We start from the raw sequence: 27,940 nt of genomic DNA, 5'->3' as shown, positions 1-27,940 counted from the left end.
AGATCCCGTAAGAAGCAACACAAGAATCTCACCCTGGAGCCCTGTTGTGCACATGAACAGTGTGACCTTAACTGGCAATGCTGACAAGGCTTAAGCATCCAAATTTAATTGTTGATGAGATACATAAAACTCTCTGCTGGGTAGAAAAGCCTTCCATCACTGCAGATACACAGTTAAGAGGTCAATTCAAAAAACTTACGCTTCATAGCTTTTTAAATCAGTGCTAGTATATTCTTTAAATTATATTATTAATGATGTTACTATCACTGACCTGTCTCATCAACAGCCTGAGTCCTTGCTTTTTTGTGTTACTGTTGAGTACATGGAACTTTGTGTGGGGTCTTTCAGTGAAAGATGCTTTAACTTCCCCAGCAACTGTTTCTCAAGATTTCTGCTGATGCAATCAATTCCCTTTAGTTCCAGGAAACAACACACCATGAGTAGGTTATTGGTATCTAGCACTGAGCTGAGAAAGATGTGCAGCAAGTGCTAGTCCTCATCCTTTTGTCCCGAACTCACTTGTGCAGAGAATTTCTTGAGTATCTTTGTAGATTAGGGAGATATCTCTGATCAACCACAGGGGGATCAGTGTCACTGCAAATGGGTTTCTTTGTCTAAACATGTCCAACTTGATATGATGTAATGTAAGCTTAAACAGAGCTTGGGTTTTGTTTCAGAGCCAAGTGACAATGCCAGTGTGAGCTACGTTGTGTACAAAGGAGACTATTACGTCAGCAGTGAGAACACCTTCATGTACAAAGTGGACCCAGAAACACTTGAAACAAAGGAAAAGGTGTGGGCAGGTGGGCTAAGGGGGTTGGCTTGTGGTACAGAAGAACCAGATTGCAAACCAAACGATCAATGCAGCTGTAAGGCATAGTCAGAAGCATCTCTGCCTTGTGTGCTTGAGTCCCTGAGAAATCTACCTAGCAGCAAGGCAGCTCTCACTCAGTCACTGCCCACTGCAGCAGACCAGGGCAGAGACAGATGTAGACTCATTTCCGTTTGGCCTTTTTCCACCGAGCTTGCTGCTTGTCTGGACTTGCCTGTACTTGTCTGTGCGTGAAGAATAGAAGTGCATACCGGAAGAAGTTAACATCACTGATCTCAGATCTCTATTCTTCCACTGTCGCTTCAGTCTTCCCATCTGTTCCCTTTATCTCTTCACACAACCCCAGCTCTAAACACTACAGACCTGCAAAGTCTTGCCTAAAACCTCGTTGTTACAACGGGGTGGTGAAGCCAATGTGAAGTCCAAGTGTAGCTGCCACTTTGCTTTTGCCCATGCTAGCAAAAGAACCAAAAGTCAGAGCAGAAGTCTTCCCATATGTCCTCTGCACTGCCTCACAGGAGCGTGGCTGTCTTTGAGGGTAGAGCATGGCTTGTGAGATGGCAGGGTGAGCTATGCATCCCCCTGCAGGCTCCTTTAAAGGGGGTATGGATATTTGCTGGGCTGGCTCACTGGGCAAAGGACTGAAGAAGGATTCTGCCCTTCTTGAGTATTAACTGCCCTCCCTGTACGTTACTGTGGACTGTTTAATACCATAAGATAGCAGTCTCATCACACCCTCAGGTCTCGAGGGAGGCATTCCAGCAGTCCCTAGCTCTTTACAGGACCTGTTGTGAACCATGAAGGTGCTCTGTTTATGAGGTATTGCATGCTACTTGCGTGTTGAAATTGAGAGTTTGATTTGCTGTTTTCTGTTTCGTAAAACCACAATTTAGTGATGAGAAGATGTGTAGGCATTTTTAGTTTGAATGTTCAGCTCTGTTCAGCCAACCTGTCACTTGAAGAAAAAAAATCCCCTTAAGCTGCTTTTTAGATGTAGACTGGCATTTTTGGGCTAAATGCAGGAATGGAAGGGATGACTTCACATTTAAAATCTCCGATTCGAGATGCCTTAAAAGGGTGTGGTTTTGTGATCTTCTGGTGGCTTGGTATTCAAAAGCAGCAGATCTTCCATGCCTTAATGTTTCAATGCATGTGTTGATCCCCCTCCTGCTTTTTTTCTTCAGACTTCCCTCCCAGCACATCCTCTCTTCTGTCTGAGTCCAAACCACAGCCCAGCCCCAGGAAGGGAAAGTACTTTTTGTGTGTGTGTGTGTGTGAGGAGAGTGAACAATGACTATTGATTAGCTATGTATGCTTTCAAAAAAAAAACAACATATTTTTTTTTGGGGGGTGGGGAGTGGTGGTGGAGGGGTGGGCAGTGACTCTCTCTTTTTGCATGTCTGCAGTGCTTATTACATGGGGATTCAGGAAGATTTCAGGCGCAAAAAGGGCTTAAATTCAGATCTCACAGTAGGGCCATAGTCATTAAGCTATTCTTCCTCAGACTTCACCAAAACTAATGTTTAGAAATTGTGGCTTGCTAGAAAGCAACTGGAAACATGCACTGACTGAAAATCTCTGGGATTTGCAGGTAGACTGGAGCAAATTCATTGCAGTGAATGGGGCCACTGCTCATCCTCATTATGCATCTGATGGGACGACATACAACATGGGCAATTCCTATGGGAAACATGGTAAGATTGGATCTGACCAGGTCTGGCCAGTGGGCAGGCTGGACAGGCTGCTCCCTGCTGCTTCAAGGAGCAGTTATTGAAGAAGCTTCAGTGTCTAGAGATCTTGAAACTGCTGTTTTTCTTTGCATCAAAATGACGGCAAATCAGGTTGGTTCTAATTTCAGGTTGTTAGCCTGCCCCAGAAAAATGTCTTCTCCCCGCAAGTAGTTTCAGATGCTTCTGACTCTGGTCTGTAAATATCCAATGGATTCCCCACTTTTTCTGCCAAGGTTTTATGGAAAATAGGAGAATTATATTTGGAGTCCCATTCAGTGTTGAAGCTTCATGGAAAGAATTTTGCCATTAGACACGTTTTCCACTTACATTAACTGGCTTTTGATAAGAATGATAACAGTGTATACAGGAAAGAAAATGGAAGTTATTACAGTGACTTGGATATCACACAGTGAACCTGAATTATCTGGCATAGATTTTCTTCTCAAATCCAGGAGCATTACACCAAGTTGGGATCTAGTTATATCTACATGGTTGCTCAGAGCTAGCAGGCACTGCTGAAGGCCCTCTTGTTCAGGTGTCTGAGGCCTATGAAGACAGCCACTGCTGTTTATTATTATACCTCAGGCCAGTTCCAATTCACTGAGCAGTTGCCCAGTTTTGTTTTTCATTCTTGCTGTTTTCATTTCCTTTTGGCTTTAGCAGCAACTGGCTTTACAGCACATGCTGTTTTCAGCTGGAGAGACTAAACCTTAGATGATTATTCAGATATGCCCTTCTTAGCTTCCCACGAGCTTCAGTCATCGCCAGAGCTCAAAGTTTTCATCTGCTTTGGTGTATAATCTATGAATTTGGTTTCTTCCTGATGCTTTTATTTATTTAGGATACTCTGAGTTAAAATGAGGAATTCATTGCAAACAGAAAAATTAGATGGCAGTTAACCAGGCTGAGAAGATCCTTTAAAATCTTTTTGTGGTAGTCATCTTCTGTTGGTTGTTTTATTGACTTGCTAAATGTTTTGTTGTTGTTTGTTCATTTGTTTTCTGTTTAGTTTACCCATGACTGTCGTTCCTAGTACACTAAGGAAACAGAAAGGAACAGAGTCTGACTTTAGTTTCATGAATGTGGACAGTCTCACATCTCAGTGGTGTTGAATACCGGTTCTTCTTTCCAGGGACAAGGTATAATATCATTGAGATCCCTCCACAAAAGTCAAACTGCAGTGACACGTTAGAGGGAGCAAAAGTGCTGTGCTCCATTGCTCCAATGGATAAGATGAAACCCTCCTACTATCACAGCTTTGGTAAGAATGTCTCCTGTCTCTTATGCTATGGATTTTGCCTACTGTGAAGCAGAAGGGGCTGTTTGCTGCCCTCTGCCCCTGGATTACAATTTTTTGCCTCATTTGCCAAATGCTCTGATAGCACTTCCTTTGCTCCCTTTTCAGGGATGAGTGAAAATTATATCATTTTTATTGAGCAACCCATCAAGCTGAATCTGATGCGGATTATCACTTCCAAATTCCGTGGGAAGCCCATTTCTGAAGGGATAAACTGGGAGCCTCAGCACAATACTCGCTTCCATGTGGTGAATAAGCACACTGGGGAGGTAGGTGGCTCTGTCATGTTTCCAGCAGCTCTGCAACTGTAGCTGGAATTTTAGATCTCAAAAGAAGAGTGCTGTGTAGCAGCCCCAGAGAGCTTTATGAATCAATGCAGAAGTTACTGCAGTATAGGCTTTGAAAGCACAGGTGCTGGTTTCTTAGAAATGGCGTGACTTCATGTATTTTCTGCTCTATTGATTCATCTTTTTGCCAGCCCTAAAAGAACAGGCAAAAATAAGAAATTTGGGGTTCCTATAGAGTACTGTTGCATGTAACAGGGTCAGGCAGAGCCTGGGAATGATGCCTATAGCATCATTCATGGATGGATGGAGCACACATGGACCCATGACAGCAAGGAATCTATTCTGGGCTGCTTTGAATTGGCTTTTCTTCATCAGCATCTGCCTACTTCCTGGCTTAAAGCAGCCATTCCATAGCAACTCAAGGGAATAAGACAACAGTAAGGAATAAGTGGGAATGAAATGAGAGCAAGAAGAGCAAGTCTCTGAATCTTGTCTCCAATATTTAGAGAAGAAAAGTCAGTCTCTCTTATTATGGTCACTGTAGGTGCTGCCAGGACAGTGGTATAGTAAACCCTTTGCTACTTTCCATCAAATCAATGCCTTTGAAGATCATGGTTGTGTGGTCCTTGACCTGTGCTGCCAGGATGATGGAAAAACTCTGGCTACCTACAAGCTTCAGAACATGCGGAGGAGTGGTGTAGATCTATATCAGGTAAGATCTCTGCATTAGGTAAGTTCTCTGCATTTGTGTTGCTTAGGATCTGCTAGGGCCTGATGCTCATGGAGTTATTTTTCTGAGCAAAACTCATATTGGTAGAATGGAGAACATTACAGGGAGACCACAGGGCAGAGGACTAGGCAAAGGAACTATGACGATATGGAAAAACTGAAACTATGGTCTATTGATATGTTGGTATTTTTCTTTCCTTTTAAATCTCTTAGCAGATAATCTCTATGGAGCATTTCCTTGAAAATTCTACAGACTGGCGTGTGATATAGATCTCCACCAGGCAGGCAGAATGTGCTTTTCTTTTAAAAATTCATTTTTAATGATACTCATTTTCCATATCCCCATGTAATAAAAGGAAATACTTTTCCCGCTAAGAAAGTGTGCAAAATGAGATTTTGCCCTACATTTATACGGAAAAAATAAAAACAACCCCCCCCCCAAAAAAAAAAAAAAAAAGCCCTGTTATTTAGAGGCATTACTTCATAAACCCAACCTTTGTTATGTAAATCACAAAGCACAGATATTCAGGAAATCCCTGTGTTCTACGTTCACTTGACAACAGCATGTACCCACAAATAACCTACTATATCCAGCTCTGTCAAAAGTACTATATAATACCATAAAAGAGGCATTATTTTACATAGGTCATACATGGGGAAAAAATGGGGTTGTCTTGAGTTTCTTGTACTGCAAATATGTTTACTGGAAACTCACCCAATGGTGGGTTTCCCCTGAGGGGATGTTTTGCTTTGCTTTGGTTTTGTTGTTGTTGCTTTTTTTTCATTTTTTTCATTTTTTTTTTCTGGTTTGTTTATTTGTTCTTTCCCAAGATGCAATGAAAATTAATTCAAGTACAGCATAGTGTTGATATGGGCATTTGTTCTGCAAAAAGATTCTAGCATTTTTTCAGCCTTCTCTGAGCTCAGAAGAGATGTAATTTGATGTTTGAAGGAGTCCATATGTCAACATTAGATGCTCCAATACCCACATTATTTAACTGACAAGTAGCTTAGCCATTAAAGTGTACACAGATATGAGTGTAACTCATCTCAAAATCAAATCTTAAAATTACCCTACACCCAAAGGCTAAGGCGTGCCTGAGCATGTTTGTCTATTTTCCCCAAATCATGTTTAGTACTTTTGTTTGCTGACTAGCTCATATTCTGTTCAGCAGAGTTCCTCAGCCAATCAGCTTTCTGTGGCTACCTGAAACACTAAAGCTTTGAAAATAGGGTTTCCAAATTAACATATGAAGTTTCACATCCAACTGGTGAATTACAAGTTGGAGTAACTGAAAAACACCAACACAGAATCCCTACCCAATGACCCTCTCAGTGAAGAACCTTTTCCTCATACCCAGTCTAAACCTCCCCTGATGCACCTTCATGCAGTTCCCTCTGATCTCTTCTGTTGTCTACCAGTGCCTCTAATGTCTTCTGTTCTCTGCTGTGTTGTCGTCTCACAGAGATCTGAGACAGTCAAGCAGTTTTCCTCCTGAGGTTCATACACCTATGAAGTGCTCCTTCCTTGAGTGACTCATATTATTTAAAATAACGTGGAAGCTTCTCAGTGCTTTGACTGGCATCAAGCTTCCAAAGGACTCACACTTTGTGCTCTGTGCTCCCACAAAGCGGGATCAGCATGGGGCTGTGGAATATGAGTTTCCAGCGGGGGTATTCCTTTGGTATGCTCAGTGTTGCTGAGCATTTTTATGTAATCCCCATTAGCTCATGACCTTGGCTGGGCAAGAAGGGCATAAGTCACACAACCCAGTGGGATGCATGTGGACAGGCTCTAAAAAGGTTCAGTGTATGTCTGTTCTAGCTGAATAAAACAGAGTGCATCATATGTTCCAGACCTGTATCTGGAGAATAACTGGGTGATTTCCATACCCAGTTGTGAAAGCAATGATGACTCTTGTTTTCTTTCTGTGCCTTTTTGTGTTCTACTGTAAAGTACTGCAACAAACGGAGTCCTTGCCAGAACCAGGTAAAAACATTTAATAGAAGGAAAAGATTTTAGGGGTTGATGTATGTCCAAAACTTCAGGTTTGCTCCAAAAAGGGGCACTTGGTCCAAAATGGCACTTTCCTCTTCTCATCACTATAACTTTCTGGCTTTGTAATAGGTTTATAACTCAGTCGCCCGAACTTTCCCCCGTCGCTTTGTTCTCCCACTGAATATGAGTTCAGATGCTCCTGTGGGGAAGAATCTGAACCCTTTGCCTTATACACTGGCAAAGGCTGTGAAAGATGCGGATGGCAAGGTATGTATTAGACTTGCAAAACTGCATTTATAGCTGTAGTGAGATTGCAGTTATCCTGTGCTTTTATCTTCTCGGAACTTATCCACCAAGGAAGATTTTTTTCATTACTAAGCTGGGGCTTGGTGTTTTAATACAAACCCTACCACATTGCCTTAAATGACAGAGCAAGGACAGACTGTGGTTTACCAAAAGTGCCCAAGTGGGTTACAGGCCTTTATGACAAGTGGGTGAATGTGAAGTTCTTCATTGACAAAATCCCCTGTGCTGTCACCTAAGCACAGAACTGTTCTTTGCTTTTAGCTTTGAACGGTCCTATAGTGTGGCTTTAGGTGGTATACAACATGTGTTGTCCGCTCTGAGTGGAGTGGTCTCTGTGTGTACTTTGTACATCACATTACTGAGTGCTGGAGCCGGGTTTTAACTCAGCCAGGGGCGCAGGACTACATAGACTCACTCCAGTTTCAGTTTTTTACATTAAACTGACCTTGAAGTTTCCACTGCCTATGAAGATGAGTCAATCCTTTGAATGAAACAGATAAGGGAGGTAGATTTGGTGTTCCTACCTGCTTCTGTGCAATGTCAGGCTCTTCAAACATTTTTTCTCTGCAACAGCTGTGCAGTGGGTTGGTGGGACCAGTCAGCTCTTCTGCCCAGTCAAAGCTAAACTGATGCTCCTGTAATGCATACTTCTTCTAGGTCTGGTGCACGCATGAAAATCTCCACCCCGAGGGTTTTGAAAACTTTGGGGGTTTGGAGTTCCCCCAGATTAATTACTCTCAGTACAGTGGTAAGAAGTACCGTTATTTCTATGGATGTGGTTTTCGACATTTCATTGGAGATTCTTTGATGAAGGTTGACGTGGAGACCAAGAATTTCAAGGTGAGGTGAACTAAACTTCTCTCTTCTCAGCACCAGGAGTCATTCCCCTGAACTGGCCTACAAGTTCTGTCATTTACCAGGCATTGTGTTCTTCAGTGCTTTTTTTTTTTTTTTTTTTTTTTTTTTTTTTTCATATGAGTTTGCAATGATGTTCCTGATTTCATCTCGTAGCACACTTACCAAACAGAAGATATCACTCCAGGTCTCTAGATAGATGAGGAAACAGGAAGGGTTGTGTACAATATGTCTCTCTCTTCCAGGCCAGAACAGTGATCTCTTACCAGATAGCAAAGAAAATACCCACATAACGTAGGCTGTTCGAGGTGCCAAGGCATTTTGCCAGGACACCTATAACACTGGTAACAAACAAGGTTTAGCATATCCCCACCTGCAAGCACAAGCTGGGATTTATGCTGTCTCTCCCATAAACAGGGAAATAATGATCTCCAAAGCTTTTAAGCTGTTAATCTGAGACTTTCCCAGGGCCTAGAGGAATTTAGGAATCCTCAAAAAGAGATGCCCTATTTTTAATCGTTCTGCTCTGGATACTCATTTTGCAGTAAGAGTGCCCTTCTTCCACCCAGCACTGGGTGCTGTGGCTCTGTCTGCAATAAGAGCAGAAGCTATGCCATCAGGTGATGACACTGATAGATCTCCATGCTGCCTGGGCCCAGTGTGAGCTATACTAGGGAGGTGAGAAGCTGGCTGTGCCAGCTAGGATGGTGAGGTTTTCTGGGCCTGTACCCGTGCCAGTGCGAGCTGTTGGATGACACGAGCAATGGGAACCCTTTTCACTGCCTGTTTGCACAGTGCCTTGCACAATGGATATGCTGTCACAACGCTGCCATCATTACAGTAGTGGAACCAAAAGAATGACTTGAAAGGTTGAACTGTAGGTTCCTTGGGGCATGGAGTATGCCTGGGTAGCTCTGTGGGGAGCACTGTAACTTGTAACTCTGCTAACTGTAGTAGACAAATTTTAATGAAATGAAACATGTCCCTGTGTTACTGCACTTGCTAGATTTGGCAGGAGGAAGGATCCTACCCATCAGAGCCTGTGTTTGTGCCAGTGCCTAATGCCACGGGAGAAGACAATGGAGTCATCCTGTCTGTTGTGATCTCCCCCGATGAGGTAACTTACTCCTACTAGTTCATCAAAGCCACATAGTATTAGGTATGTTTTCTAAACCACACACACACACACAAATGATTTAAGGCTCCCTGGCAGATAGTTCTAGCACTGTGCTACATGGTGTGTACTTCTGCAACTGTCAAGCACAGCTAGATAAACTTCAAGTAGGAACATCAATGTTTCTTGGGTGACCTCTGTGATTCTTGGTGCTCCTGGCTAACTGTCTGAGGGGTTTAGTTGGTGAGGTCTGGTTGTGCCTGGTTGTATGTTTGGGCTCCTTTGTGTTTGACAGATGTAGTGCATTGGACTGTGGGATGAAGCTCAGCTTGGTCATTCATTCTGTTTTTCTTTTCATCCTGCAGAACCGAAGTGCTTTCCTCCTTGTTCTGGATGCAGAAACCTTCAAAGAACTGGGGCGAGCAGAAGTCCCAGTGGAAATGCCTTATGGATTCCATGGCATCTTTAGGTCCCAATGACCTTGCCACTTCCTGTAACTCAGGGCGAGGTCAGGCTCAGAAAGAAACCTCTATTTTCTTTTATCTCCCAACACTACATTATGCCAAGGATGAAGAGAACTGTTTCTTCTCAATCATAACTCCTGAGTTACTGTTGCTTTCCTAACAGTTCACAGAAAAGAGAAGGCAGAAGCTCCATTGCTCTACCAGCTCACTGCTTTATCTTAATTTTCTGACTATCTTGCTAGAAGTGTTAGCAGCAGTTCACAGAGGCTGCCATGCCTAAGGGTTGCAAGGGAGAAAATGGAAACTAAGATGATCATTACCTTCTCTGGGTAGCAAGTATCTGTGCTTAGGGCAGTGGCTTTGGCTGAAATTAAAACAGAAGAGAGGAGTAAAACTAACTGGTAACATGTAGGCCTGTTGGCAGGATGTAATTTTGGCCCCACTGCATAAAGATTGCTTTCAGTGAAGCCCCAGAGAATAGACGCATGCTCACAGAAGCTGTACTTGTAGTGCTTTTCTCTATACATTAACTGTGCCCTCAAATAAAAGCTTGTGAAGTTTCTTCCTTTCTTTTGCTGCACTCACTAGAACTACGGCCAACTTTGTGCTGTGCCACAGGAGGCAACAGCAGCAACTGTGACCCACCCTGTGGTGCTATATCATCTCGAAGATATGTGAGATCTCCATCATACTCCTGCTAAAACAGCAGAGCTGGAAGCAGCTCTGATAGCTAACATTTCCTGCCTTCTTCTTAAGCAACTGGTATGAAACACATAGTAGTCCCTTGTGGCCTTGGTAGCCCTTTTTTTCTGGAGTTGTGCAGATCAAATGCCAACACCCTCCCTTACACTTCTTTCCTCATCCAGGCTCCTACAGTTCCTGGACAGTTGCCTGTGAGGTTAGCTGATGGGAGGGCATCCCTCAACATGCATCCCCACCCACTGGCACCCAAGTAGTTTACTTGAAGGCTCTTCCTCTAAGGACTCTGAAAAATGAACGTTTTCTGGACAACGGATTTTCTTCCTGGCTTGAAGACTTTTTATATTGCTTCACTGCAAGAAGGCTGGGCCATGTTTTGAGCCCATTTCTTGAGGAAAGAGGGAACTTTACTTGTGCCACAGAGCTCGAAGGAAAACTCTGGCTTCCTATTTAAAAGTTTGCTCTGCTTTGACTCCTGTTGTTTTGGAAGTCAGCCAAAAGAGAACACGACCAAGTCAGGGCTGATGCGCTCCACCCAAATGACCCAGCTTTATTTCCCCTCGGATCTTTTTCACCTTCTTTCAAGTCGTGGGCGAAGGCAAGGGAGAGGCAGGCGGCTCGCACAGGGGGGCTGCAGGGCAGAGCTGCTCGCCCACGGCCACCAGATGGCAGCCAGCCCCCGCTGCTGGGGCTCCTGCTGCTGCCAGCCCTGCCGCAGGAGCATCGCCCGCCTGTTGCCTGTCCACCCCAGGAGACAAGACCCAGCGAGGTCGCATCCCCACGGCTGGCAGCTGAATGATGCTAGGAGAGCACTAAGTGGTGGTGGGCAGCACTCTGTCACTCCCCTTTTTATTTCATTTTTTTGTTAATCTTTTTTTCCTTTCTTTGTGGAGATGGGAAGGAGAAGCAGTGTCAGAAGTTCCCTGTGAGGATTGCAGCCCTCCAGAGTACTAAAGGCAGTGCTGCTGATCAACAGGGCAGGGGAAGAAAGATGCCCTGCAGTGCAAAGGCCCTGCTCTGTTTCAAAAGCTGCAGCAGCACACACTCCCAGCCCCTGCCTGCGTTGTGTGCACAGGCCGTACCCTGCTACCTCACAAACTGTGCTTTCACCCGTTCCTGTAACACAGAACTGAGGATCTTGCCCTGAGACTTGGAGTTTTCCCACTCCGGATGTGCTCTATTACCCCCAGGGCACCAGGAGGGTCCCAGAATGGGGCAATAAGCTGCTGTGGTTATCTCCATTCAAGGCCCTGCAACACTGAGGATTCCCAGTCCCACTCCCTCTCCCAAAGCTTTCAGAAAATCACACGCTTTACGAATTCCTCTGCTTGATCCCATGAACCTCATTACTGGAGCACGTGCCTGTAAGTCCGGCACGCTTATAACCACCCCAGAAGTCATATTGGTTTGCCAGGCTAGAAAGGGAATAAGAATCTGGCAGCTCTTCTTGAGAGTGGTGCAGGGAAGGACTGTTGTGTGCTTCCTTTACCTAAAGCATCTCAAATCAACCAGATGAGCAAGGGGTGGGGAATTCACAGTTTAATAATCACTCCTTAGGTCCCACGGTGCTGCAGTTACTTTAGGGGGGTGGGAATGAGATCTGTGAAGTTGCCCCAGCTCCTTCGGGCAGGTATTGCTTTGTGAACACCTCCTGAGTACATTGAGAGCCTGACAGCTTTCCCCTGGCAGACCCACCCCTGTGCACTGGTGCATTTATAAGCACGCTTGGGGGAGCTGTCATTGTTAAAGAAAACAAACCGAAGCCAAACTGCTGGTCAAATCATTGCTGACATTACCCCTACGGGATGGACAGCCTTGAAAAAGGAAAGACAAAAGTCGTGACTCCCAAATCTGGGGGCTGGGGTCACCTTCTGCAACAACCCCTGGTCCTGTCCCGGTCTGCAAGCATCCTCCCTGCTGCTCGAGCCGGGTTCTTTCCCAGGGGCTTTGCCTGGGAAAAAGGGCTTGGGATCTTGGGCTGGGATCCGCAGCTCTTGGGCTGGCATCTGCAGCTCCTGAACCAGGCAGAAGCTGCAGCCGCTCGGGGGGCACGGCAGCAGCACCCCTACACCCCCGTGCCGGCACCGCACGGCGCCCCCCGATCATCTCCGGCACCGGCACCCGCGGAGCCCGGCTGGGCCCGGCACAGGGCGGCTGCGGGGCCGCGCTGCTCCCGCCGGGGGCGCTGCCGAGCCCCGGGGGCCCGGATGGAGCCGGCCCCGGTCCTTGTCCCGATCCTTGTCCCGGTCCCGGCCCCGGTCCCGGCCCCATGGCACCGCCCGCAGCGCGCCTGGCGCGGCTCTCCCGGGCTGTGTCCTTCAGCGCTTGCCACCGGCTGCACAGGTCCGCGGCGGGGAGAGGAGGAGGAGGAAGGGGAGGAAGAGGAGGAGGAGGAGGAAGAAGGGGAGGAAGAGGAGGAGGGAGCCGCCGAGCTGCGGAGCCCGGCCGGGGTTAGCGGGGGCTCGGTCCCGCGGGGGGCTCGGGACGGCTGGGTCCAAGGGAGGGTTTATTTCCCTCTCGTTTCTCGTGGAGCAGCGCATTTTGCTTGCTGGTTAATGCTGATTCTGCGTAGGACTTCGCTGCTGCCGCTTCCTGCTGCAGCCCCAATGGTTTGTGCTGTCCCCGGGGCCAGTGCTCGAACAGCCCTGGGAGCAGGCAGCTGGCACGGAGCGTGTGTACAGAAACACCGAGCCAAAACCAACGTTGGCGGCTCCTTTTCATGGGGCAAATGCTCCTCCGTTTGTGTGTGTGACTGCTGGGGAAGCAGAGCCCATGAGTTAGACACAAGAGAATTATAGGGAAGAGCTGGAAAGCAGTCACGGGGGCAAAGCCACGAAAATCTGCAGTGGGTGCTGAAATGCCGCCTCTGCTTCCCACAGTAAGGCACTGAGTGACGAGGAAAACCTGAAGCTGTTTGGGAAATGCAATAATCCGAATGGCCACGGGCACAACTATAAAGGTAAGGAGCTGGCTTCCACACTTGTGGTCACGGAGAGAGGTTGGTGTGAACGCACACAAACCCCTGAGCAAGCAGGGCCGGTCCTGTCCCAGCAGCCTGGTGTGGCTTTTAGTGCCTCATTTGTTGTGCTCGTTTGCTTGTTTCAAGGAAAATTATGGTGATTCGTCAGCAGCAAGGGGGCATGGCTATACAATGTCAGGGGTGTGCAAGCCATGAAGTTAAATAAATAATAAATAAATAAGTAATAAATACTTATCTCAATTCCCATTCATCTAATGAATGAAATTGAATCTGCAAAATCACTGTTTGTTTTGAATGAAGGTTTTTCTAATCAAAGTACACACAATTTAAACGGCCCAGAGACATTATTTGAAAGTTGTCCTCACAAGTTCTTCTCCTAGCATCCATACCCTATGCATGTAAAATCACATCTCCCCCCTTGACAGGCCTGATGGGCTCTGTCTGGGTGCTGTAGGTGCCCTGAAACCCGTCCTCCAGAGCTCCTGGCGTTACTGATGTCACAGGGAGCAGGTGCTTGGGGTGTCATCTAGTTTCATGGGGCCTGCAAGGAGAGGATGCATCCCTCCTCAGGGATGCTGGGCTGTCCCTGGGCATCAGACCTTGGAGCATGACCTCTGTGAGTCCCTATTCCTAAAGCAGCGGATAACAATTTTATAAAACCAGTTACAGTTTCGAGTGTTGTGAAGCCTGCATCAGTCCTGGAGAATTGGTGATGAATGGATAGTCTGCCTTGATTACCAGTGTAATTTGTTCTCAGGTTTGTGGTGGCACATACATGACCTGACAATTCCTTTTTCTTTTTTTTTTCTTTTTTTTTTTCTTTTTTTTCTCCAGTTATAGTCACTGTGCGTGGAGAGGTAAGTGTGATCAACGTTTTCTGCTGTTCCTCGAGCAGCAGGGTGGTACTGAAGTTCCAGCTAATTGCTAGGTTTCTTGGGGTGTTTGTGGAAGCTCTGCACATATCACTGTAGAAGGTTTCCCAAAGTCACTATCAATCACCTTGCCTCTAACAAGGACTTGCAGGTAACCGTGTTTAAAGCTTGTAACCATCCTCTGGGCATATAGTTTGTTGTGCCATAGCCTCGCTGCAGCTGGTGCAGGTGCTGTGGGACACCTCTGGATGACTATGGAGCCGCCGGGAGGCACGGTGTGTCCGATGGGTAATTCTCTCTGCTACTTCTCAGGGTGGTTTGCAGTGAATATAACAGAATTTTTCCTTCTGGAGTTGTTTTTCAGCTTTCATCCTGTCATTGTTCTGTGTATTTTGCAGAATGAGTTGTTTCAATATTTTCTAAACTTCTTTCTGAGAATTTCCAATTCTCAGGAACCCGGAGGAGGGAAGGCTCTGTTCAGGCCTGAAACTAGATTCGTAAAGCCTTCTACATTCCCCAGATATGCTGTGAACTAGAGAACCTGCTTTGCCTTCTCCAGACTGGAACTTTGCCTTAGCTCAGACTGGTCTTTGCTTTGTCCATGACTGTTCAACCCAGCACTTCAATGCCTGTTGTCTGCCCGTGGCCATGCTAACTTCTTGCACTGAAGATTCTTTCAAGCCTTTCCCCTCCCTAGTGTCAGGGAGTGGAGCCATTGGAGTTGTTTATGTGTTGTGTCTAGCCTTTGGGAACATCACAGGGGTAGAGCTGGAGCTCAGCATGTGAGGGTGAAGAGAGATTTTCCTTGTGGCTCGGATATTCACTGATTTGTACTGGCTCACAGCAGCCCTGGTAATAAGGACCTGTAGCTAGGCTACTAATCTGCCTTTTGTTTTCCCTGCAGATTGACCCAGTCTCAGGAATGGTTATAAACCTGACAGACCTGAAAGAATATATGCAGGTAATAGCACTATTTTCCTAGACATCCCCTGTGAGAATTGGTTAGAGCTTAGCAATTTGTCTGGTGCCAGGGTGGCAACACGACAAGTTGATAATGGTAGGAAATAAAGAAATTAAGGCGTGATTTAAGGCTGAAATGCTGGAGCACAGTGATGTGAGGCAGTACCATGTCTCCAGCTAGGAAGTTAACAGCTGGATGCAGGGCTCTTACCTTTTCTTTATGTGTTGGTGCCTTGTACATGGTAGCAGGAGCCTTCAGTTTGCTGCATCATGTGCAAAATGATGGCTGACGGCACTGCTCTCTTCCTGCAGCAGGCTATCATGGAGCCGCTTGACCACAAAAACCTGGATAAAGATGTGCCCTACTTTGCCGAGGTTGTGAGGTGGGTGATGGGGTCTCCTCATAGTGGTGGTTGCAGGGAGGGCCAAGGAATGGTCTTCAGGGCTGGGTCCTGCAGCTGGGTGCAGCCCCATATATGCCGCTGCCATCGGTTCTGAGCCTGCTCCTGTTCTGCTCTCAGCACCACGGAGAACGTAGCAGTGTTCATCTGGGAAAACCTCAAGAAGCTCCTGCCCATGGGAACTCTCTACAAAGTCAAAGTGTACGAAACGGACCAGAACATCGTTGTTTATAAGGGAGAAGAAGCAATCTCTGAGAAGTAAAATGAACTAACGCTCAGCTGGTCAGGAGCTCTGCTGCCTCATCACGTCAGTGATCACTTCAGCCCTGCTCCCTGTGACTCTGAGGCCTAGATGTCCGCTATCTATTTCACAAGGACTGATGTAGATACTCTACAAGAATCCTTGCAGCAGTCTAGCAGTCTGGGCTCTCAGAATTTGTTGATTTGTCTGCCTTTTCCCAAGACATTCCTGTTTCATTAAACTGAAAAGCTGATGTGAAATTTGCAATTGTACCATGTTAAATAAAGCAGCTTTCTAGCAAGGAGATGACTTGGCAAAGTGTACATCCCTAACAACCACCAAAGGCTTTGTTTTTTCTCTAATTAAACATCGGATTCATTTATGATTTTTAATAACCTGGCTTTAGCGCTGGTTTGCTTATTTATTTATTCATTTACTGTGCTTCAGTCTCACTTCTCCCTGTGGCTAGCAGACCTTTCTGTGGCCGAGGAGGTGGCACCATGAGCAGTGCAGCTGTTTTCAAAGCAACCCTTTGGGTCCAAAGAGAAGGGTACGTTGTTCAGACTTCGTATGGGGAGCTGGGGAAATAAAAGCAGCTCCTCCTTGTCCAGCAGGGCTGGCTTACAGGCTGCTCCCACAACACAGTGGCTGAGGGCTTGGTGTTGCACGGGAGCGAGCTGGAGCACCATGGTCCAGCTTCAGGGCTCACTTTGTTGTTTTTTTCTCATCTGCTTCCCACAGGTGCCTGGGGGATGTACTGGTTATCAAGCCAGTGTCCCAGTGTTGCCACTCTTGTGGAGTTTTATGGAGAATGCTTTTCATCTTGGCAAATTCTAGCTGTTTTTGACTCCTTGTGGTGCAAGCAGTCATTTTATGGGTATTCCGTGATGCTGTCTCAGCTCAGAGTCAGAACAGAACTACAGATATAATCCTCAGCTTTCTGGACCTGCCTTTCTGCATCTGTTTGTGGGCAGCTGAAATTGTAGCAGACAGCCTGTGTGATACCTTGAGACCGTAGTCACTGAAGCCCTCTGGAAGCTTTTTTTTTTTTTTTTTTTTTGGAGAGGGGAGGCTTTTATGAGTTCTGCAGGAACGGGATTTAGCTCCCCCCTTTCTTTCTGGAGAGAGCAGCCACCTTGTTTTACCGACCAACAGTTATTTGGTATTTTCATCATCATAATCCCTTGTTGTAAAGGTCTTGTGGACAAAAGGAGTGCTCGCTATGCATCAGTCATCAGGGCTGCAGCTTCCTGCTGCCTCTCACAGATCAGGAGAGGCAGCACTGTTGTTGCTACAAAGGGTAAAGTTGTGAAATGTGCTTAAATGAATGCTAACCCAGTTGTTCTGAAGATTCCTGAAACTGTAGGTATACAGTGAAAGCTAAGTGCTAGCAGAGGAATGCCTGTAAAACCAGTCAGGGAACACTGACTGTACAAGTTCCCATGGCTGTTTTAGGGGCCGTAAGATCAATCTGTCAGCCCGGGGCAGAAGCGATGGTACCGTGTGTAATTCTCCATCACACGAGCAATGTCCTGAGTAGTAGAGTAATTAGGAGGCATGGCCATTAAGAATAACTAAATGTGCATAATTTAAAAAGTGATATCCAGGGTAATAATTTCCTTGCTTTACAAGGAAATTATGTGGCTGAATAATGATAGCAAACTGCACCATTTAGAAAAGTTTAATGAAGCTTGCCTAGTAGTTAACCTTGGCTTCATGTTACTACAGGCTGAAGGTAAAGTATCTCTCTCTTCCTACTGGCTCTGCTGTACAGTAATTTTTACAGCTCCAGAAAACACCTTGACTGCTTTATTTCAAACTGTGGCCGCTTTGTAGGAGGATGGTTCTGTGCTGGCTCCTGTCTTCATCCATCTTTGCCCAAACTTTGTGGATGAGCTCCTAAGAAGGGCTAGAAGGAGATGAGGGATGTTCCTGCCAACCTTCCTGACTGGCGGAGGAGCCCCAGCACTGCTTTCTTTGCCCTTAAAGGTAGACCTTTGGGGAGCGGGTGGCTGAAGGCTCACTCCAGTGTCACACAAGTGCTCAGTAGAGCAGCTGAGGGGGTGCCACGCTGCTGGCAGTGTCACACCCCCACCATTTTCACCCCAGATGTGGCACCAGTTGTTTTTTATTCAGTGGGCTCTGGCTGGGGAGGCTTTGCACCTTAGCTGGATGCTCCTGCCATGTTGTAATTCACTGGTGTGATGCACCGTGCCTCTCTGCTAATGTTCTGTAAATCATACTGGGTGACAGCTGCTGCTTCTGACCCACAAAGCCTTTGGTATGGTCAGGGCATCATGGAGACTCAAAAATTTAATGTGTCTTTCTCAGAAATGTAATGAGCTGTTGACACTGATGACAAAAAACAAGCAAACAAATGGATGTATCTATACAGCACGGCAATTTGCTACTCTTAACCAGAAATCAGGTAGCTGGGACAAAAAGAACTAGCCCAAATTCCTGATCTTTTACTGCAGTGCAATATAATGCTGACCAAGTCCCACATTATCTGGGCCACTTGTTTTTATTGCTGCATTGCGTGTTGGGGATGGCCTCAGGTCCTCCACTCTGATCTGTCAAGTTTAAATCACAGCAGATCTGCAGTGATGGAAATGGCTTGGGGGAAGGGGGCTGGTTCTATCCAAGCTGGGATTGCAGTTGCCAGTGTCCCAAGAAGTTATGGTGTGTGCCTTCCCTCCTCTCAGCTGCTTGAGGGGTCTTGGTCTTTGCAGGAGAATGTGAGCTCCATGTAGGGAAGTCTTCAGGAATCAGCCTCCAAATTCAAGGGTTGGGGAGGACTGTATAGAGAATTAACTGGCATCATTAAATATTAAGTATCTCTGTGCTGTAACTTAGTTACCGAGTGATGAAACTGGTCGAAGGAGAACTGCTCAGGTGATGGGGGGGAGTCCAGGGAGGCAATTTGGAGTTGAGAACAGAAACGTAAATGGCAGCATAATGATGGCAAGATCAGAAATGTGCTGTGTGGTATTTAGGGACTGAGTGGGAAGCCCCCTGTCTGCCTTCCCATCCCATGGAAAGTCCTTAATCAGGCTGTACAGCAGGGCAGGGGGAACGGGGAGCCTGTGTCCACATCTCAGCTGCTTGCGCTGCACTCGCGCTGTGTTGTGCTTCAGCTGCTGTGACCCTGTGGCTCTGTCTAGCAGGGCAGCAAAGTGAAGTTTGAGACTGCCCAGTGTCAAAGCAAAGCTGTTAAGCAGCAGCTCTTCCTTTTAATTAGTTGTTCCTTGGGAATGTTTTCCCATCCTGCCTCATGGCGAGGAGAAAACATCTTAGCCTCTTCTCTGGGCTTGAAACAAAATGACCACAGGACTGTGGGTTCATCCCCAGCTTTTGCAGTGTGGGGAGTGGGAATTGATCATTTTCCCATGAGGTCTGAAATATCAAACAGGGCAGAGCGAAAGGGACACCATTACACAAGGATCAGCAAAAGGAAAACACCGTCCGGAGTGCAGCCAAGTTCTGCCACTCAGCATTACGTGCCACTCCCTAGGCTGCTATTTATATTTCATTGTAGCCCCAACAATGACCATGTTAATAAATAATCCAGACGCCGTTTCAGATGAGGGACAGGCAGCTCCCACCGGGAGCTCTTCCTCCTAGAACTCACCCCCGGAGCGTGGCTCCTGTGGATGCGCAGCGGAGGCTGCAGGGTGCTTGCAGCCCCTGTGCCCCAGGTGCCATGGGGAGGAAGAAGAGGCTGAACAGGACCTCAGAGCCCGTGATTTTGGGAAAGGACACTGTGAGCAGAGCTGTTGGGAGAGGAGCTGCTGCCTGTGAGAGCTGTGGTGTCACCCAGAGGTGGCCCAAGCCCCTTGTCCTGCAAGCAGCCATCCCTCTGGCTGCCCTGTAGTGCACCCAGCTGTCCTTAAGAGATGTGGCTTGCTCCATCCTGAGCTCGGGGAGAGCAATGCCACCATTTGGAGCACAGCATGAGGCCATAGGGAAGCAGTGCTGGAGAAAAGAGCAGGAAGGGAGGTTGAGGGACTTGCCGTGCTTTCTGCTGCGAGGAGCATCTCGTGTCCTGTGTACTCAGTGAGGCCGGGCCAGGGGAAGGGAGCGCGTGATCACAACTCGCACGCACAATGGGAGGCGTCCTGTGACAAAGCGAAGGCTTGGGCATTTTCTGATGTTTGCCATACCACCCCATGTTCTTTTAATTGCTGTGGGTGTGGGCATCCCTAGGTACACTCAGGTCGTTCGGGTGGAAGGGTGAGCAGGCCTTTGGCTTTCACCATACCAGTGGTTGGGGTCTATTCGGACACTGCTGGAGCAGGGGTTTGGAAAACTGAATGTCTGCTCTAGAAGTGATGTAGGAGTGTCTGGAGATGGAATCTCTGAACCAAGTGTTCCTGCCACAGCTCTGTAGATGCCACCTGATGCTCCTTTTATCCCCATCCATCCCCAGAGGGTTACAAAGAGGGCAAACATCACTGTATTTCCACGCAAAAGTGATGGGTGCTCTCAAGAGAGCCAGGGCTAAAGCCACATCTTGTTCTGCAGCAGTAGGGTTTGGGAATGATGCAGATAGAGTCAGTATCTAATACAGATTGTTGTGTTAAAGTGAGTGAGGCACTTCCTCCTGCTGTATATAAGCAGGAGTAGGAAATGTCGGTGAGAAGTTGAGCCTCACAGTCCAAGAAGTCGTCCTGCTGATTTCTTTGAAGCAGTGTGCTTCACCTGGAGCGAGCGATGGGAAGTTCAGGAGTACAGCAAGTGAGTGGAAGGGCAGGGAAATGTTTAATGGTGTTTTATCACTTAGATTGTGCCGTTTGCCTTAGCCACTCTGATAATTATTAAACAGGATTTTAAAGCTAAACACCTGCAGTAGGAGCAGAGTACTTTACCACCGGCTGCTGTTTATGGGCAGCTCTCTGTCGAGTGTCAGAGATGGGCTGGGGAGATAAACGGTCTCATTTTCATAGACCTTACCCAAATCAGCCTACCTGGCTGTGTGGGAAAGCACCGGGGCTTTCTTGGAAGTGAAGACAGGGTAGACAACTAGAGAGAGGCCCACCAGGCAGCATTTTTAGGAGAAGGGGTTGCCTTAAAGGCGATGACTGCTTCTCCCTCTACGTGCATCCACACAGCTGTAGGACCGGGATTGTCTCTGCCACAGACTCCTGCTGCAGACCTCAAAGGTTCCCCCAAATCCTTGGTGTCCTGACCCAAAGTCTGCCGAGGAGTGGGGCAGAGAAGGCAGACAAGGGCAGGGCCAGGCACTGTGCTGCCTCCTCTCGTCCCATGGGACTTCTAGCTCTGAGTCAAAGGAGGGTCTTTCTGCTCCTCTCCCTGGTCATGTCTGAGAACTTAATTTTATTGAGGAAATTTCACAGGGATGGAAAAGGAAATGCTGGTGTTTACTGCTGAACAGTGCAAAAGTTCATGAGAATGCATGGATGAGGGTTATTAGTGGGATGAACCCAGCAGGAATCCACCTCTGGAGCTGGAAGGCCCCGCACTTGGAGTTTGCAGGGGACCTGGGAGTTGCTCAAAGGTTACTTAGAAGGCAACTTATACCTGTTATCCAAGGCAAAGAGCTGTTATCTTACCAGATAGAGGTATCAACAGTAAGATTACAATAGAACGGTTGTCTACAGCACTTAAGTAGGATTTTATTGAGTGCTATGTACTGCAGTAGCAGAACATATAACATGGTCTTGGTTACTCAGGACCTAATTACCCTGCCATGAAACAGATGCCAATTTTAATTGCTGGAACATAAAATGTATTTCTATGAAATTCTGCAGAAACATTCTGCAAATGCATCACCCCATACGCTGCATGGTCAAATTTTCATTCATAAAATCGTGCCTGAGACTTTATGACTTTAAAAACCGACCGCTGTACAGCCCTCCAGAAAACAGGGAAATAAATGGAAACCAGCATGAAACAACTGGAACTTTGTGCTTGCCCTGAAAAGCCTGAGTGCATGGAAGGGAGGAATCTCTCTTATTTGATGCAAACCATGGCTTTTTGAGATAGACAAATCTGAGCAAACAGTGGACTTGAGCAAGACACTCCCACTTGAAAGCAAAACCAGCCTCAGCAGGGAGAAAGGAGGAGAACGGTGTTCGGAGTCCACAGTCATAAGCAAGGGTAAGTCACCTTGTGCTGGTGCAAGGACAGGTGAAGGCAAGTTCCCCACTGCATGCTTCACCCTCCTTAACTAGATCCACACACTGCTAGTGCAGGTTGTGCTGCCTGGGCTGGCAGCGCTGCTCTGAGCTGTGCTGCTGATCCATGATGGGCAGCATCGGCTCACAATAGCCACAGAAACCACAATGTGCTTCCTCTGCTCTTAAACACTTACTTAAACCCATTGTGTTATCAGATAAAGGCAGGAGTGAGAGCACAGCACCTTGATCCCATCCCCAGCGCTGTTTGGAGGAGAGGGAATGTCAAAAAAGCAGAGAAATAAAAAGGGCAAAGGGACAATGTTGGGAGCAGCCCCGGTGCTGGTGGTCCTGGGTGCTGGTGGCAGGGGAAGGTCGTGGAAAGTTTGTGTCAAAAAAAAAAAAGCGGATTTGAGAAGCAAAACAGGCTTGTTGTCATGGCTTGTGACAAACACCAGCTGGGTGTTAATCCTAACTAACCAGTTTCTGCTGCTAATATTTCAGAAGGAAGAGGAGCAGGACGATGCGCGGCACAGGGACGCCTTTCTGACCCTCCCCTCCACAGCTTTCTGCCTCCCCTGCACAGCCCTGCGGTGCCCAGACCTCACCTTTGTGCCCTCCTGCGCCCAGCTCGGGGTCAAAGCCGAATGTGTCACAGGATTTGGGATCAGTTCAGCTCCCCCTGCCAAGTCCCAGCCAAGCCAGCAAACACTGCTAGGTGCAAGAGCCAACTTTCATTCCTTAATTTATTTAGATTATTTTAAGATAAAATTACTTTCCAGAAGTTTTGAAAACCCCTAAATAAACTCTATTCATATAAAAATACAAACAATAAAATCAAGACATTCAGTGGCCCACCCAATCTTACCCCACAGCAAAATCAGTTGCTGATTAAAAAATGAGAATAAAAAATACCCAACCTCTCATTCCAGAAAGCCAGAACAAATCCAGGGGACCTTTACAGGGCATCCAGTGAAACAGAAAAAATCAGGGAATGCTGGGCTAGAGAATAACACAGTGTGAGTTCCCAAGGCCTGGGGTCTCTGGGGAGGACACCCTGCCAGCAGGATCTCCAGCTTGTCTCGGGGAGGGCTCCCCTCCCCAGGTGGAGGCTTAGTGGATGCCTTTGTCTTCACTGTGCTTGTGCTGGAGGCTTTAAGATGGTGGCAAACGTCACCTTGAGCTTCTCAGCAGACCCCAAAGCCACGAAGAGAAGAAGGCCTTTTCCCTCTTGCGAGTGCTTTCACACTTTTTTGTGCTTCACAGAGCCCCAGGTGACGAGGAAGGGATGAGCTCACCCAGTGCCCCTTGGTTGGACAGGGTCTGCTCCTAAATGACCTTGGCTGTACTTTTCAGCTGTCCTACCCACAGTGAGGTCTGGCTTGCCACAAACATTTCACCTTGCTGGGTGTGCTGCTCCTGGGTGAGGGGATTAAGGGGAGCTCTGTAGCCATAGACCCTTATCATTTAATGTAGAAGTGCAGTTATCATCCGAATACACACAAGAAGTTAATAATTTTCCTGAGTAGATCAGCTGCCTGCTCTGCCACGAGTGCTGTAGGCAAGAAGGGAAGGTACAGCACAGCTGGGTCATCTTCTCTCCCTGACGCCTAGGAGAGCAGTATGCTTGTGGCAAGGAGCATCAGCAGCTGGATGGTGGCTATGAAGAAGGAGCTGCTCTGAACTGCGGAGACGGAGTTGGTGCTGCTGGTTGGCTTTGCTCCTGGAAATGGAAGAAGACCCCCGGTTGGGTTAGAAGTGCAGAGGACTGGCTGCTAACCAGCTCCAAGAGGCTGCCTTTGGCTGTACTTTCTCAGAAATGTGTCACAGCTACAGTAGGGGAGTGGGATGCTTGAATATAGTCATTGCCATCAGTGGAGCATCATAGGGTTAGGCTCCTGGGTGGCAGGGGATTCCCTGGAGTACAGAAACATTACCTGTGAGGGCAAACCATAATTTCCACTACACCTCTATATGATAGAGAGAATAGAGGGATAAATCCTGTGCCAACACCTGCAGGAACAAACAACCTCCACTTGACTGTGGCTGTTCAGTGTCCCTTAAAGACAAAAGGAAGCTCCAAAATGTTTGAGTTCAACACTAACCCCAAAAGCCCTCTCTCTAGCTCTAGCACTCTGATGTCTTTGCCTTGTCTCCTGACTATGAGACAGATGAGAAATGTCAGCTGGAGGTGTGCTGAGACATCTTTCGCGTCACCCAAATCACCAGGGCACAAGCGAAGCCTGCCCTTGGCATGCTGCTCACCCTGCTGTTGGACCCTCCCCACCAAAGCTTATTTACCTTGGTTCAGAGTCACATTCCTGAACACAGTGGAATTATTTTCAAAGACAATGTATGCCCTGTGAAGGGAAGGAAGAGAGAGGAAAAATGAAACAAGAGAAGCAGTGTGTCTCATAGACCCCGCCTAATGATATAAAGGGGACATAAAGAGCAGATAAAGAGACAGGATCTGTGAAGTCATCCTGCGCTCACTCACGCCAGATTACATGTTTTTTTTCTTTTTTTTTTTTTTTTTTTTTTCTTTGCCAGAGTCAGTCCTCTGCTGTTTCACTGCCCTGCTCTGACACAGGGTGGGATGTGGTGGAGCAGGGTGGCTGTGCTGTGACCATCTGCACCTTGCAAGAAACCCACTGTAGCAATGAGCTCCTGCATTCTTCCTCCTGGCAGATAAGGCCAATCAGGCTAATGGCTATGGTTTCCTTTGGCAAACATTTCCCACTGATGCAGCTCCATTAGCGTTAATGGAAACCAAGGGTGTTCAATCCCTTCCTTTCCACTGAACTAACCCACATTCCGGCTAAGGTGAGCAACCTTTAAACCACTGGGCTCACAGTGCAGTGACTTCTGGATCTGACTTTACACAGAATATTTCCTTGGTAGGTATTTTCAAGTGAAAGTCTGCAGTGGGCACAAGAGGTTTGTTTCGGTGCCTGCTCAGGGGTGGGCACCTGATTCCAAGCATTGCCAAGAGCTTGGACAGGCTTGCACTGTCCCACCTGAATGCTTAATGGCAGGGTAGAGCATTACCTTATGTCCACAGAAGAGAAGTTAGTGGCTGGGGATGTCCAGTTCGCTGTTTTCTGAGTCTTTGGTAACACTGCTGTGGTAAGAGCACTGCAGTTTTGGTGGTCTGACACATTCCATTCTCCAACAGAGACAGTTTGGGTGGCTATGGCCTGCAGTAAATAGTTGGTCGCATTTCTGGTGTTATTGCTGTCAACTATCGTAACTAGAAATACAGCAAGTGAAACAAAGTCAGTGGTCTGTCCTGTAAGACAGCAATCTCCAGGTCCCCTGCCTTCGGGGTTTTCAGCCCAGAAAGCATTTGCTGGCTCTCTGTGTGACACAGGGACACCAGCTGCCTGCAGAGACAAGGGCATGTCCCCCTGCCAGAGCAAACAGAGCCCTCACCTGCCCCCTCCTCACTTTGGGAACAGTCCGGAGGAACTTCTCAATCCCCACACTCAGCCCCTGCTGCTGGGGGTGACACATCCCCATGCTGAGCTCCTGTGCCTTTCTGCGCCCCATGCAGATCTCAGGGGTGGACAATCTGCAGGGGGCAGGCTGGTGGGCAGCCCACGGCTGGCTGTGCCAGACCCCACCCCATCTTCTTCCCCATGTCTCCGTCCAGGGTTGCTGATTCACAGCTGGGATGAGCCTGCGCAATGCTGCAGTGCATCATGCTGTTATTGCACACAGCAGGGCGACCCCCTTGCAGCAGAAAGCAGCTCCCCAGCTGTGTGCAGCTGCATGTGCCACACGGCTGTAGCCCTCCTGGCCCTCAGCACCCTTTGGGTTCAGGCAGCTTGAAATGAACCCCCCAGGACCATCGGCTGCTACAGGAGCTGATGCGAGACAGCAGTGAGCATTAAACACAAGTTCTGTGCTCAAAAAAATGAAATAACAGCTGTGTACAAAGCATCCCCCTATTAAAAGCCCAACAAATTGTTGTGGTTGTTCCTTGGGGTAAGATCAGAAGAAATCTGTGCTCCTTTACACCAGCACACTGCTGGCCCCTTGCAGGAAAGACTCAGGATGTCTTTCTTGCCCTGCCCTCAGTGTTCTGGTTTTGCCGAACCTCAAGGCATGGGGACATTTGTCATCAGGTCTGGGAAAAGGGGCAAAGCAGCTATTTACTCTGGGACTAAATCTTTTTTTAGGATTAAAAGCCATCTTCTGTGGCAGATGTTGAACATGTGTCAGCACCAAAGCAACCTCTCCATCTTTGTCTCTATAGCCATTGCCAGCAACAAGGGCAAATTCTCAGGGAGGAGGAAAGAAAAAACAAAAAGCTAAAAAACTCCCCTCAGAATCCAGTGTTTCAGGAGCATTCGAGTCCTTCAATGTAAATTTAGGCAAAAAGGTTAAGGCCCCATAAGGAAGGAAAGAGAATTTGAGGCTGACCCTTATGGACATTATCAGGGAATAGGAATAAAGAGGGAAGAAGTAAAAGAACTATCTCCTGCCTGAAGTTAATAATAATAATAACAATAATAATAAATAACCATTAGGCTGCATAGGTTTTAAGCACATCTAACATCACCACAAGACTGAACAAAGCAGCTGGGGCAGGAGAAGAGGAGACACGGTGCTGTGCGGTGTGGAAGCTCCGACGTCTGGGCTTACCTATGTAGGTGGTGTTTGGGCTGTAGTCCTGGGGTGTCACGGTTACAGAGAAATTGCCTGCGACTGCACTCTGAGTCAGATTGCATTCTGACATCTGCATATATGCAGGGACAACTAAAGTCCCAAAGAAGAGAAACTGCAGCAAAAAGAAGAGAGCCGCCATCATCCACCTTGATGTCCTCACCTCACACACCGGCACCTGGGGAATGAGACAGCCTCACTCTTCCCAGCCTATTTATACTGAGATTTTGATGAGGTAAATGCAAATATTTCCTTCTTCCCATCCAGCCTACATGTACACACCCCCAATGGGAGGTTTCATTCCTGGTTTGAGAGATTACTTCGTTCTAGCTGCTTGGCCTCTAGATGAACCGGTTAATATAAAGAGATGATCAGCTGAGTGGGGGTAAAATTGACACTGTGCTTGTCACTCAGGAGGCCCTGGGCTGGAAAGCAAGTCTCTGCAAGCCTGTGTTCCTCGAGCTGCTTTTGTGTATGAGCACTGTGACATCTGCGTGCGTGCTGGTGGTCCCCGTGACCTCTTGCAGAAGCCCAGAGCCTGGGAAGGTGGAGGAGCATTGCAATCCTGTTGCCAGCCCTGCTCCAGGCTTTCATTAAAGGCCAAACAAATCCAGAAAGTGTGGAAGGGTCCATCCTTGTGTTCACTTACAGCCTCTGCTCCTGCCTGGAGAAAGCTGGGGAGCGCTGGGCAAGGACGGTCTTGGTGGCCCTGGCCATGTTCCCTCTCGCAGCACGCTGCTGGTGAGCACGGTGGGCTCCTGGTACAGGTTGATCACTGCTGGGCATCTCCTTGGGAAGCACCACAACAAGGCAGATTGGCTCTAACCCCTCAGATAACATTGCATGAATGAAACCCCAAGTTTCTCTCTTCTCCTCTTCCTCTCGCCTGCTTCCCCTCAGGTCATCAGCCGGGATTTGCAGGTGCTGATGTTGCAAGTGCTCCTTTAGCCATCGGGGAGGTGCTGGTGTGGGCTGCCAGGCACCAGCAGGTTCCTCCCGAGCACCCTCCACCCCGCTGCCACCTGAGTGAAACCCAGGGCGTGTGACACCTGCTAATTGGAGGTGGTGGCAAGCCTGAATCAGAAGGGATTGCCCTTTCTTTCCCCCATCTGCCCCATGCTGGCAGCTCCTGGAGGTGTTTCCGATGCCCTTGCTCTGTGGTTTTCCAAGCTCACCTCCTGCACTTCAGCCCTGGCTCTGCTGAGTCACCCCCAGGGCTGGGTGAGTGGGAGCTCTGGATTCCCCTCCCTGTGCTCCTCTTCCCCCTTTTCTGACCCCAAAGCAGCTTGCCTAGGGTCCTCTTCCCCCTTTCCAACCCCAAAGGAGCTCACCCTGGCTCTCCCCCTGAGCTGGGCAGCCCTCGCTGCCC

General features: G+C 47.7%; 3 protein-coding genes across 8 annotated transcripts in view; 2 read left to right on the top strand and 1 right to left on the bottom strand.

Annotated features, from left to right (window-relative positions):
- Positions 1–10,175, top strand: part of BCO2 (beta-carotene oxygenase 2) — a 30,463-nt gene extending 20,288 nt beyond the window's left edge. For all 4 annotated transcript variants that reach the window (XM_084495737.1, XM_084495738.1, XM_084495736.1 and 1 more), the window contains 9 exons: positions 678–793; positions 2,424–2,526; positions 3,695–3,823; positions 3,968–4,128; positions 4,691–4,858; positions 7,004–7,141; positions 7,838–8,020; positions 9,042–9,152; positions 9,515–10,175. In XM_084495737.1, the coding sequence (XP_084351863.1) occupies positions 678–793; positions 2,424–2,526; positions 3,695–3,823; positions 3,968–4,128; positions 4,691–4,858; positions 7,004–7,141; positions 7,838–8,020; positions 9,042–9,152; positions 9,515–9,628 (1,223 nt within the window). In that variant the 3' untranslated portion in view covers positions 9,629–10,175. The remainder of the gene's footprint in view (positions 1–677; positions 794–2,423; positions 2,527–3,694; positions 3,824–3,967; positions 4,129–4,690; positions 4,859–7,003; positions 7,142–7,837; positions 8,021–9,041; positions 9,153–9,514) is intronic.
- A 2,321-nt stretch (positions 10,176–12,496) lies between these two features.
- Positions 12,497–16,070, top strand: PTS (6-pyruvoyltetrahydropterin synthase). Of its 3 annotated transcripts, XM_084495722.1 has the most exons (6): positions 12,497–12,655; positions 13,192–13,271; positions 14,127–14,149; positions 15,069–15,125; positions 15,437–15,507; positions 15,646–16,070. In XM_084495722.1, the coding sequence occupies exons 1-6, from the start codon at positions 12,582–12,584 to the stop codon at positions 15,785–15,787; spliced, it is 447 nt and encodes a 148-aa protein (XP_084351848.1). In that variant the 5' UTR covers positions 12,497–12,581; the 3' UTR covers positions 15,788–16,070. The 3 variants fall into 3 exon arrangements, with proteins under 3 accessions (XP_084351848.1, XP_084351850.1, XP_084351849.1); XM_084495724.1 differs by lacking the exon at positions 14,127–14,149 and having other exon boundaries at positions 12,499–12,655; positions 13,192–13,282; XM_084495723.1 differs by lacking the exon at positions 14,127–14,149 and having other exon boundaries at positions 12,499–12,655; positions 13,192–13,294.
- Positions 16,071–22,635: 6,565 nt separating this feature from the next.
- LOC311422551 (uncharacterized protein) lies at positions 22,636–27,488 on the bottom strand. Its single transcript, XM_084495721.1, has 4 exons — positions 26,551–27,488; positions 24,952–25,153; positions 24,205–24,263; positions 22,636–23,626 (listed from the first exon to the last, which is right to left on the bottom strand). Exons 1-4 carry the CDS (start codon positions 26,714–26,716, stop codon positions 23,514–23,516), a joined length of 540 nt encoding a protein of 179 aa, XP_084351847.1. The 5' UTR covers positions 26,717–27,488; the 3' UTR covers positions 22,636–23,513.
- Positions 27,489–27,940: the final 452 nt, after the last annotated feature.

Source organism: Aythya ferina (genome assembly GCF_964211825.1).
Source record: "Aythya ferina genome assembly, chromosome: 22".
Lineage (NCBI taxonomy): Eukaryota > Metazoa > Chordata > Aves > Anseriformes > Anatidae > Aythya > Aythya ferina.
Note: the sequence above shows the minus strand (reverse complement) of the source record. Positions and strands in the feature narration are given on the sequence as shown.